The sequence below is a fragment of the Andrena cerasifolii genome, chromosome 2, assembly GCF_050908995.1.
Source record: "Andrena cerasifolii isolate SP2316 chromosome 2, iyAndCera1_principal, whole genome shotgun sequence".
Taxonomy (NCBI): Eukaryota; Metazoa; Arthropoda; class Insecta; order Hymenoptera; family Andrenidae; genus Andrena; species Andrena cerasifolii.
Window position 1 is genome coordinate 10,789,285 of NC_135119.1, and position 12,166 is coordinate 10,801,450.

General features: G+C 46.2%; 2 protein-coding genes across 2 annotated transcripts in view; both read left to right on the forward strand.

The window, feature by feature from the left end:
• The window catches only part of LOC143366449 (uncharacterized), a 79,756-nt gene extending 68,692 nt beyond the window's left edge, over positions 1 to 11,064 (forward strand). The window contains exons 4-7 of the mRNA XM_076807545.1: positions 3,199 to 3,260; positions 4,823 to 4,955; positions 5,653 to 5,761; positions 6,102 to 11,064. Coding sequence (XP_076663660.1) covers positions 3,199 to 3,260; positions 4,823 to 4,955; positions 5,653 to 5,761; positions 6,102 to 6,200 — 403 coding nt within the window. The 3' untranslated portion in view covers positions 6,201 to 11,064. The remainder of the gene's footprint in view (positions 1 to 3,198; positions 3,261 to 4,822; positions 4,956 to 5,652; positions 5,762 to 6,101) is intronic.
• Positions 11,065 to 11,777: 713 nt separating this feature from the next.
• LOC143378992 (solute carrier family 2, facilitated glucose transporter member 1) overlaps positions 11,778 to 12,166 on the forward strand; it is a 45,486-nt gene continuing 45,097 nt past the window's right edge. Inside the window, exon 1 of the mRNA XM_076831213.1 lies at positions 11,778 to 11,988. Within this exon, the coding sequence (XP_076687328.1) occupies positions 11,938 to 11,988 (51 nt within the window). The 5' untranslated portion in view covers positions 11,778 to 11,937. The remainder of the gene's footprint in view (positions 11,989 to 12,166) is intronic.

A 12,166-nucleotide genomic window follows, 5' to 3' on the forward strand; every position in this document is an offset into this window, starting at 1 on the left:
TGGTTAGACGTACTAAAATATTTTCCACTCGCTATTACTATACGACAATACGTAAGGCATATAAATTTATCAGTTCATTCTTATAAAATCGTATAAATGAGCCGTTTGTTTTGAAAGTGGCGTAAGTCCATTCATACCCATCAAACGCGTATTATTTCTTAAATAATCTTAACTATGCTAATTGGGATGATAAATTTGACACCCTTGGAAACCACTATATTATCTGTTACCCATATTTCTAAATTTAATCCAACGCAAACCCTTCGATATCTCGATTCGAACATAAATGGACTTACGCCGCTTTCAAAATAACCGGCTCAAATTCATTCTTAAACTCGTCCCAATAAAATTTCGCGCCGACTAACTTCCCATTAATTTCCCTTCGTATCAAAAACTACCCAGCACCTCAGCAATCCGATAAATCGAGCATTTGATAAACATTATTTATAAATTTTCGGCGCGCGCTCAAAGAATTCAGAAGCTTTTTACCTGAGCCTGCAGCTCAGTATTCCCTCGCGGGATCTAGGTTCCCGGCTCTTAAGTCATTTTTCACACAACAGCGGCTCAAGAATCGCCCACAAAACGCCTGTGAAACTAGTCGGAGGCGAGGCCTGGGAGATTGATCCCTCTCTCGGCCGCGCGGCGCGCGCTACTTTTTCCTCGTTCGCGCTCCCATTATTTCCGGTGGGACGAGCAGCAAGTAGTTCCTCAAGCGGAGACGGAGAAAATTCCTCGTGGAAAGTGCTGGATAACGAGCGTTTCCACTTTCACGAGGGGACAGACAAGACACTCCGGAGACCCGATGGCGTCCGCCGCCCCGTTTAATCCCGCGCGGAAGCGGCGGCCCGCGGTCGCGTGATTCAGCGGGGCCCAGCCTCGGGCCGCCGGGAAAAATCGACGATTTTCACCGATCTCTCTCTGGGGCGCTTGCGGTACTCGGGGCGCAACGGTGGACACGGTTGCACGCGTGTTAAAGAATGACGTCAACGTGTCGGGGAAAGAGCCGAGGAAACGAGATTTACGGTATCCTGAGCAGAGATCCCTTTTTTTTTTCACCAGCTCGCTGTAATTACGCGCCGGGCTGCTTGGGAAATATACTGGAAGGCCGTCGATCGAATCGATAAACGGGCAATGAAAGTGAGCCGCGAATAAATCATTGCACCGTGCGTCAATAATTCTTTTCACTGCCTTGGGAGCCGTTTTCGAAGCTGTCACTTGGTTTATTAATGAAACTAACAGAGTACACTGATTCTTTTGAAATTGAAGGGTCCTTGTGGAAAACACTGCAAGTGCCAAAAATCAGAGCTATCAGGGGAGAGAGGGAAGTTCCCTGACTTTCAATTATTTACGAAAGGGTTTAGCCGGTTAAGATGGTCAAATAGTTTCAAATGCTTCGGTTTTTTCAGTTTCTTTAATTCCTACGATGTTCTGCTGTACGTGCAAACATTGAGGATCGCATAAAACACTTATTTCATGAGGCAATTCGACGTATAAGTTACTCTGACACGGAAAAAACGACGAGAAAGTCGGTTTTTAATTTGTTTTAACTGCGGAGCAACAAATTGAAAAATCTGGAAAAAATTCAGGACAATAGTAACGATGATACGTACTTACAGTAAAAATATAATTATAGTGCCAAGACTGCTTCGATACGCAATCGGCATTTTTCAGCATTTTTTGGCGTTTTTTAATTTTCACAGCTTAGTTTTTCAATTTAAAAATCTGAAACAATGCTGTGATATGTGCCCCGATAACAGAAATGCCTGTGATTTTTTTCAAAATTTTTCATCCCCTAGTATAGGAGAAATTCGGCAAAAGCCTGATTTCCTATTTTTGCCCTTTACTACCCTCCGGGTGGAGATACGAAGTTGAAAATCGCCACAAATGTTTCTTTTTTCATAAGCTTTCGAATGATTCATCGTGACTCGAATTTGACCATCTTAACCGGCTTTCATTTGCTTTGATTGCTAAATAAGCTTAAGTATAGAATAACCCAAACTACAAAATTGCCTATTTTTTGCATTAATATCTTTTAGTAACTATTGCCACTACCTTGAACTTTTATAACGTTCACCTTTTAGTCACTATCGGTAACTTATTTACAAAGGAAAATTCAATGCAATTCCCTTTCGGTGTCTACTAAAAGAATGCACTGGGAATTCAGCCAGCGACCCAAATCACACCTCGTTATCACATAAGTCAGCTTGAAATGCAGTGGGGCACCCAGAGCGGTGCCAAGGTAGCCTGGTACTCCCAGAGAAGGGGCTTCGTAAAAATTAAAGAAAACTAGATTTTATTCTTTGGACAAATTTTTATAATCACCTAAAGAATTTTATTGAATTCGGATTAAATGAAATGGCGTTAAATAAACTTGTATCCATTCGATTCGGCTGCCTCCTCGAGATTGAATCCTAACTGCGCCACTGTTGAAACGCGAGGTGGGTCTAATTTGACCCGGTATCACAGAGCACAGGATCAGCGATATTAAAACGTTTGGTCGCGCGGTAGCAACGGAAGCGTTACTCAAGCGCTCCGCGCCCGAGAGAGGCGGATTCGCGCGGAAACGTTTGAAAGCAAAGCATCGAACCCTATCAAGCTATCGCCTATCGAGTCAAGGTACCCAACAAATAATTAACCACGACACGAATCGGCCAGCGAGATCCTCTACCCGGCGAGGCATCGCGATCCCAATTAATCATACTTTCGACCACGATCGGGCTCCATTCGGCTAATTATTCCGCTCGAAGGGCGAGCGATCGTGATGGGTACCGTTGGACGAAATCGACCGTGGGAATCCTTTTAATTATCGCGTAATTACGGGCCCTGTAAACCGATATATTTGCGGGCAACGTTTCCTCCCTTCTTCTCTCCCGTCTCTCTTTCTCCTCCCCCTCCTAGACCTCCACCGTTTCCTTTTTTTTTTTTTTTAATAATTAAGTGTACTAATTGGGTGGTTCGAGCGATGGTGTACCCATCTGATTAATGCCCGATACTAAAAGCGGTTCGTGCCTAAAGAGTACGTTTTATGGCTTCCTGGATTTCGCGCGGCGTTTCGCGGAAGTTCCTGCCGGCGTTCAAGGAACAATAAAGCCGACGCCGCGTTCCACTCGCACTCTGATGCGCGGGGCCTGTCTGGCGGTGCTGTACGTTTCCTCTATTTTCTCACCACGTGTCCGTTTTTTTTCTGTTGCTTTGCAGATGCGCCAACGGATATATCGGGCAGAGATGCGAGTTCAAGGATTTAGATGGTTCCTATTTGCGTAAGTGTCATACGCTTTACATTGATTCGAACAATTTTGACGGCGGCGGGGGTTCTTGACGTGGATCGTGCTATGTGGGTTTGTGGAGGGGAGGTTCGTGAACTTGAATGGAGGAGACATGAAGTTCTCTGCTTTTTGAAGGGTATTTCTTCATTAGCGTGGAAGATAATGGTGTACTTGAGAATTTTAGTTTGGAAGCGGCACGAAAAATGTTGAGAACCTCTGCAGTTGAGATTCTGTTATTATTAATTTAAGAAATTAGTTAATGCAGTTTAGGTACTTTGTATTTTAAGTGGCATAACTTTGTGATGTGTTTAATGGTGGGAGATTCGAGAGGGGTGTGTATTCTTAAGAAATTTAGGATCTTTGAAAAAATTTTAAATTTTGGGGTACAAAATATTTTAAGTGACGTAACTTGATAATGGGTTTAACGTTGGAGGATTGGAGGGGTGTGTGTAAAATTTTGAGGGAAATTTAGGATGTTTGAAAAAATTTTAAATTTTGGGGTACAAAATATTTTAAGTGACATAACTTGATAATGTTTTTAGCGGTGGAAAATTGGAAGGGGTGTGTAAATTTTTTAGGGAAATTTAGAATTTTTAAGAAATTTAGAATCCTTGAAAAAATTTTAAATTTTTGGGGTACAAAATATTTTAAATGACATAACTTGATAATGTTTTTAGTGGTGGAAAATTGGAAGGGGTGTGTAAATTTTTTAGGGAAATTTAGAATTCTTAAGAAATTTAGAATCCTTGAAAATATTTGAAATTTTGGAGGTATACAGTATGTTAAGTGACAACTTGATAATGTGTTTAATGGTGGAAGATTGGAGGGGGTGTGTGTAAAATTTTTAGGGAAATTTAGAATTCTTAAGAAATTTAGAATCCTTGAAAATATTTGAAATTTTGGAGGTATACAATATTTTAAGTGACGTAACTTGATAATGAATTTAACGTTTGAGGGTTGGAGGGGTGTGTGTAAAATTTTGAGGGAAATTTAGAAATCCTAAGAAATTTGGAATCATCGAAAATATTTGAAATTTTGGGAATATACAATATTTTAACTGACGTAACTTGATAATGAGTTTAACGTTTGAGGATTGGAGGGGTGTGTGTACAATTTTGATGGAAATTCAAAATTCTTAAGGAGACTATCCCAACTTGAATATAAATATCTTTCATACGAAGAAACCATTTTCTTAGAATCTACGGGTTCCATATCTCCTCAACTCAGAGAACACAAGAAAAATTTATTACCCTCGCAAAATGTAGCAAGCAAGCTTCCTCGCTCCTGCACCCCTGAAGTGAAAAGTGTTGAACTGTGTCTCCCGCACGTAGCATCTAAATCCTCCCCTAAGATGGCATTCGACTGCTCCCAGAGGACACAGTTCGCGCCAGGAAGCTTGAAAGCAGTGTCCCCCGTTTGCGAGTTTCGCGGGATGTATAGTCCAGCAGACTCGCGATCGCACAATTAGTTGGCATTGAATCTTCGGGGCATCGGAGCGAGTCTGAGAAGCAGGAAGCGGTGTCTGCGATGCCTAAAGAACCGATCTTCTGTTACAGCTTCCCGGCAGCGTGTAATGTTGGAGACAGCAAGCATCGCCGGCGGTGCCACGATAGCAGTATTCTTGGTCGTTATCATTTGCATAGCGGCTTACATCCACTGTAAGCGAAAGCAGAAGGAATTGCGGTCGAGGTACGCGTTCGTTTACCTCTATTCTGCCCCTGTTCGCTGCCTATTCTTCCTTAACGTCTGGTCTGGCTGTAAGAAAAAGTGGGAAGAAGGATAGTGGACAACCAAAGATTACTATAGTTCATTTACATTCCCCCTAGTCACCATCCACTTAAGTTTGCGCTACATAGTTTAGTCACTACTCTATCGTGGAAGGTAAAACAGATAAGATTAGATTAGATACGGATCACTAGAGTACTTCAATTTTATTAAACTTCGGTACCAAGTGGAGTAGAAATAAAAGAAACTTTAAAAGGACAAAGTGGTTAATAAAGCCATTCATCGCTGAGGATTTGTAGAATATTATAGCAGTTTGCAGTGCTGGATTAACCAATAAGCAGAATAAAATCTCGTGCTTAGGCCATCAGGAGAAAGGCACTATAGAATTTTTCTGAATTTTAAAATCGTACTTTTGTTAGAAACACGTCTCAGTTAAATGCGTTGAAGTGATCACTCTGTATGAGGGGCCTCAAAATCTTTTGAGTGCTTAGGGCCCTCAATGGTCTTAATCCGGCCCTGGCAGTTTTGTACCAGTTCCAGTGGAAGGAAAAGTGGGGGAAATTGATAAGCATAGGGTGTGAATGGTTGATTGAATTCAGACCAACGTTAGGGGACATTTAACATTCGAATTTCACATTAGACGCTATTTCTGTGCCAACAGCAACTGCGTCGACACGGTGGATGGTCCTGGCCGAGATCTGGAGCTGAGGCCGTTTAGCAACCGCAGCCGCTCCCTCATGATCTTCATGAGCAAGAATCCAAATAGCTCGGTAAGCGAGGGATAGGATACTCTTAACGTTATTCTTCCTCTCTAACCCACGCGGGTCAAAATTGACCCCGTATCCGCTGTGCAAAGAATAAACCCGAAATCCCCAATTTCACCCTGCAATTATCATCCTCTACTTCCCAAAGCACGATATCAAACCTACAAACTACTAAACCTATTCCCCAAATCGCTACCACAGAGTCCGCGCGGAGAACGCTCATAGGCGTTCACCCCCCGTGCTTAACAAATATGAGTGCAGGCGTCCCGCACACGGCGCACCGCTCACCGCCTCTTCACCCACCAAAAGTTCACCTCGCATTTAACGCACCACCTCGTTTCCCCAGGCGACGATAGAGCAGACGAGGATGCCAGGATGGAGCTGCCCGGAAACGGAGTCCATGAGGATGGCGTCCATCAGCGAGGGCAAGCATTCGAACCAATGAGCACGCCCTATCTCGCGCGAAATTCCACGGACCCGAGGCGAGGCGTGCACCGTGGGCAACGTCGACGCAACGCGTCCACGGGAAGGGACATCACCGCCTTCACCCGCCACCGCCACCACCACCCCGCTTTCTGTCTCTGTCCACGGACCACCGAGTTTCGCGAGAACGTCCCCCAACGAAACGAGCGTCCCCCGAGCGTGCTTCTGCAGCCCCAGCGGCAGCTCGAGCCTCCACCCACGTCCACGGCGGCAGAGGACCCCGAGGAAGGTCCGCCGAAGATCACCGAAGCTGATGGAGCTTCGTCGAAGCTCGCGGATGTTTGCAAATCTCGTGGAAGCTTGTGAAGCTCGTAAGAGCAGGCCCGGCGGAGAGCCTCGAGCCAGAAAGCCAGGAGGAGCGGAAGAGGCCGCAGGGGAAAAAGGAAGTGCGTAGCCGAAACTTTAAATAGCTGGACCTTACGGAAGAACAAAGGACACGTGGAAGAAGGGAAGCTTAAAAATACAAGCTCGGAGTGTCAGTGCTAGTGGTAGCGGAGCAGCGCCGTGAATGATTGTTCCTATCCTGGAGAGATAATAGTTTAGAACAGACAAGAATGGGGCCTACGGGCTCGGGGGTTATTCCTTTCGAGCGACCCCTTCGATGGAGAAAATTGTCGCGGGGGAAGGATGCTTTCCTTGGTGATCTTCTTTTCCCCCTACCCCCCATCTTATCTTTTCTTTCTGTCGCCTATTGGATTTCTGCTTTAGCGTTCCCCCTTTGTTTAATCGATGGTCGGAGTTCAGCACAAGTTCCTCGCGAGTCGACGCCACTCAAGCGGAAAAAAATAGAACGATCCGCGTGCCAGGAAACAGTAGAGGCGCTGGTAGCGTTCGTTGGCACGCTCTGTCGCGAAATCACTTTTTTTTGTTCACCCTCCTCTGCGCTCGCGAGGCGGCGGGAAATCGAAAGTGGGGCTGGCAGATCGAGGAATTCGCTGGCTGGATCGCTTCAGCGTCTCGAAACGTTCTCCAGCCTCTGCTTAACAGCTTTGGAAAGGTGGCATCAATTCCGGCGGCTTCTTACCTTCTCTGGGAAGTGGAGAGGAAAATTCTGGACACTTTTGGTACTTCAAATTTAAGAGAAATTAATTTTGCCACCCTACGTTTCATTTACTCAGCTTCTCGAGGGTCCGTCCTGAAAAATCTCCATTAAATTCGAGCTCAAAGTCCTCTAACTTCAGAACACTTTTTGCCTCACTTTCCCCAAAAATTTCCACCCCTCCGCCCCATCGAATCCTCGAGCAGAGCGCAGAGCGTTCCGCCTCTTCTGTACATAGTTAAACGCGTACAACTCGTCCGTTCAATGCAAGCCTATTTATTTATCGAAGTCCTGTACGTTAATTATACTTACGTTTGTCCGTTTCTTTCGCACAACACGCCGTAATTTAATTTATAATTTATCGACGAGCAGAGAGAGAGGAAGAGACGCTCGGGGGCGTCCTCCGTGCGGCACGATCCAGAGAGGAGAGTCGGGAGCCACGGTGCTTAATTGTTCGTCGACGAACAGGCCGCGCCGTGGTCGCGGAAGACGAGCGGGGGCAACGACGCTGGCCCGTGGACGGCGAGACCACTCCGCGCGGCAGGACTCGGCCCGCGTCCCGCTCTCGCGCTTGTAAATAGTAAATTATCCGTTGCGTAGGGCCGATCGACTCGCTCCCCGTGGTATTTATCTGACGGTTAACCGTTGTAGCGAACGAACTACAATCATGACGCTCTTATCAACCCCTCTGACCATTAAACTCCTCTTCAATACAGTGACGAGTTCGACGGCAAATAAATCCACCGGGAGACGAGTCGCTCGGACGAACGTGGCCGGTTGCTCGCGCGGGGTCAAGAGACCGACGAACGGAGAAATTCCTCGAACCTCTTTGGGTGCTTCCTGAACGCTCGGCGACACGCGAACGGTATCTCGCGTGCGGAGAACGCCCGCCAGGCGTTCGGTGGATACGGTCTACGAACGGGACCAGGGAACTCCCGCACGGGGCCAGGGCGTTCGGGTTCTAGTGTCCTAAAGAGGTGACGCTTTGCAGATTCGCCTCGAGGATTGTCATCTCTCGGCGGTTTAAATGAACGTTATTGTAATAATAGCCAATCTGCAGCGTCTGGGTAGCCGTGGCGCCGCGTGGATCGTTGCCCCCCGGCGAGATAGAGACGCGCGATAATTTTCGCGCCGCCGACGCCCTTAAGAGAATCTGCCCCTATCGAGTCGACGGTGATTTGTACATTTGTAGATACGTCGCGGAGCGATGAAAGCTTCCAAACGCTCTGGAACACACACACGTACGTGGTACGAAGGACGATCGTCGTCTAATTCGTCCCCGAACGCGTCGCGATCGTCCCCCGTCGATCGACGATCCTCTTCTCCGCTTTCCTCCCTCGCACCGCCTCCCTCAAAAGGCCTCGCATCCCCCTTTCCATCTAGCTGGCCTCGATTTTTCGGTTCGTTCAAGGGGCAAACACGGGCGATCGAGGGAACGAAAGGCAGAGAGGGCGCGGACGGGTCGCGACAAGATTAATTAATATAAAAAAAAAACGAAGAAAAAAAAAAGAAACGGTGGCCTAAGAGTGTTTCCTCGCCCGATTACGAGCCGAAAATTCGTAATCATCGGCGAATGTAATTTATAAACAGTCCTATAATCGACGCCGGAGAAACAGCGTAACTCTTAATTTAATTTCCTCCAGTCCCCAAACCCTTCTCCAAACTGTGTACCCCCCTCCCGCGTTCTTTCTAATCGCGATGTTCGTCGTGTACTTTGTGTACTTTGTGTACTTGGTTCCTAATTTATTCTTACTTTCGTAATTATTATAATTATTACCGCTAATCACGGTCATTAGTTTAACGATCATTAAGCATTCGTTTCGTCTCTACTTTCATTTCCTTTAATTATCGGCCAACGGTCGATTAATCAGCTAGTATCCCTAATGCTATCCACGTATTTCGTTTCTACTTCTTCTTCTTCTTCTTTTTTTTTTGGTTTTCCCTCTTCTCTTTCTTCACCCCTTTGGTTAACGATTGTACGTATTAAGGGCACCGGGCGTTTATTATTTATGCGGAGAACGAGAAGCCGGAGAAAACGGGCAGAGGGCACGCGAGAGCGTGCGCGCGCCCGAGCTGAGCCGCGATCGAGACGACAGCCAGCGAAATGGCGGCACGCGTTGCTCCGCGATCGAGGGAACCGCTCGCCATTGTTCTGCGCAGTTACGATCCGCAGAAACTTGATTGCGGAAGAAAGATCGGTAAGCTCGAGTGTCACTCGAACACGATCATTCGAGCGGCGAGCGGTCGATTGTGGGACAAAGCGTGCCCCTAGTTCGAAGTCACAAACGATCTGTAAAGAGCATAAAGAGTAGCGCCATCTTGTAGCGTCCCTGGTCATCGCGGATCGAGCGATTTCCTCGTGTTCTTCTGATTCTCGTTAGAAGATAATGTAAGGAGCATCTTTGTTCCCCGTTTCCATTCTCAGTGCACGAGTAATCGCCCGATCCCGGTGATCGGCAGCGCGCAGAGAGCGACCAGAGCGGCCAGAGAGTGGCATTTTAGTGGATCGGACAGCGCCGTAGCCGTGTATCGCGAAGACGAGGAAGAAGGAGGGCCGGAGAGAGGGGAGAAGGCGATGCGTCAGACGCGAGGGGAGGATGGGGCCGGTCGGACGCTCGGCATCTACTTCGGGACGAAAGAAATATCGGAGAATATTCTTTGGCCCGGGGGCAGACCGCCTCCATCCTGAGGAACAACGATCCTCGCACAATCGATGGGAAAGCTCGGGTGCACCGGAACCGCGAAATTCACGGTGGCACGATCCGTCTTGCTTTTCGATCGATTGCGTCGCGATCGCTCGCGCTTCCCCCTCTCTTCTCTCCTTTCTTCCCTTTCCCACTGTGTCCCAAACCTTCCCCACCACGCTCCAAACCGCACACAATTTCCCCATCTCCCCCGTCCGCCCCCTCCTTTCCTTTTCCGTTGTTCTTCTCTTGTCCCCCACGCCCCTCCCCCACTTTTCTTTTATATACATATACGAATATATATAAAGATACATATATATTTCCAGACCGGAAATCTTGGCGCTCGGAGACACGCGCAAGGTCTCCGCGGATTCGCGTGCTACGCTTAAAACGACGGCGGATGGTAGGTACCCCGTCCGACATTAACCAAAATCCGTACTCCTCCTGTCTCTCGCGCGGTGCGTATGCCTGTTCGTTTTGTAAATGTACCAAAGACAATGTCGATTAACTGACAAATAAGTAGTTTATTTAATGAGAGTAATAATAATAATGAAGGCGGAAGATAGGGAGAGAGAGAGAGCGAGCGTGTGTGTGCGCGCGCGCGCGCGCGTTTGCGCGCGAGAGGAATGGTGAGATCGGGAGAATGATCCGAGAACAGGAATTTAAAATTCGCGCCCTTGGCGGTGGCGCGCACGCGCGTCTGCGCTCCCTCTCTCTCGGCGCGGAGAGCGATTGAACGATCATTAAATGCGGGACATATATAAATGAATAAATAAATAAATATATATATACATATATAAAAGTTATTCTATCCAAAGGAAAGCTGCTAAAGTGTCATTTAGCTAGAGAACGAGATTGATCACCGGATCCGCAATGTTGCATCGAAACATTGTTATTATTTTTGTAAATGAAACCATGTACATGTGTATTAACTTAGCGTGCTCTGCGTATGGAAGCTTACGATATGTTGATTATTATTATTATTATTGCTATTATTATTATCTATTTTTATTATTATTATTATCTATTATTATTATGATTATGATTATTATTATTATTATTATATTGAAAGGAATAAAAACTTGTAATCTTGTTTCCCGAAATGTTTAAATAGCATAAATATCGAGAGATCTTACACGTTAACTAGTTTCACGACTGAATTCATTGAGACCAAGTGGCCAAGCCGCTATCCCTTCCGTACTTTTCCTTCGACGATGGTGATATGGAACGAAAAAGATGCAAAATTATAATAAGGAGAATGATTTTTATGAAAATCACGAGAAGAAATAGATTTCTTATTTTAAAAATATTTTTCAATTCGACTCGGTAGCATTAATACCTCTGAAATATTATATTCCGCTAATACAGAATTATTAACGCGGTCGTACATTAAAACGCGCCTTAAATCTCTGCGAAAGAAGTACACATTCCAAGCACCACAATTCTCTGCAAAAGTATTCGATTTGAATTCGACTAGAACTCCCGCCAAATTGAATGTGATTTCTCCCAATACAATCACTAATCACGTACCAAATTGACAAGAAGAAGTAAAAACTGAAGCAGAAATTAACAGCGAACGAAAGTACACCTCGTAAACGTAAATAATCTCCCCACATAATGGATCTACCATATTCGAGGATTCAATTATCCTGTTCACCGCGCAGCTCTGCGGCGCAGGCTGCATAGCAGGCTATTAACACCACGTGCACCGAAAAGTGTCAGTTAAGTCAATTTTCGCGTGACGCTCATGTTGCTTGGATCTCCTTATGTCGCGTCGTTAAGGCAGTCGCGGTTCATCGGTTCGATCACTTTCTATCTTGTCATTGAAGCGCGGACAGCTACTCGGAACAAGAATTCTAACGTTCGTCGATGCCATTCTAAATGTACAGGGCGTGGTAGCGTGTTAATCGTGAGAGAACCGTTAGTGGATTTCAGTTTCGTTGTGCGCGCGCGAAATACAAATTCGCCCAGCTTCAATGGCGGCTTATGGAACATTCCCGTCAACCTCTCGCGAACCGCCCTGCCCTGTAAGTCCATACACCTCCTAATTATTATTTAATGTTCGTTACGCCAATAACGAACGCTATCTCGAGGCCAGGTGAATGGTCTCGTTCATGCGGATAGACCGGAATCTCATGAAAATTCAATCTCACCGAAAGATGTCTCGTTTCACTGCATCTTTCCCCTGGCGGGATTCCGCGTTCG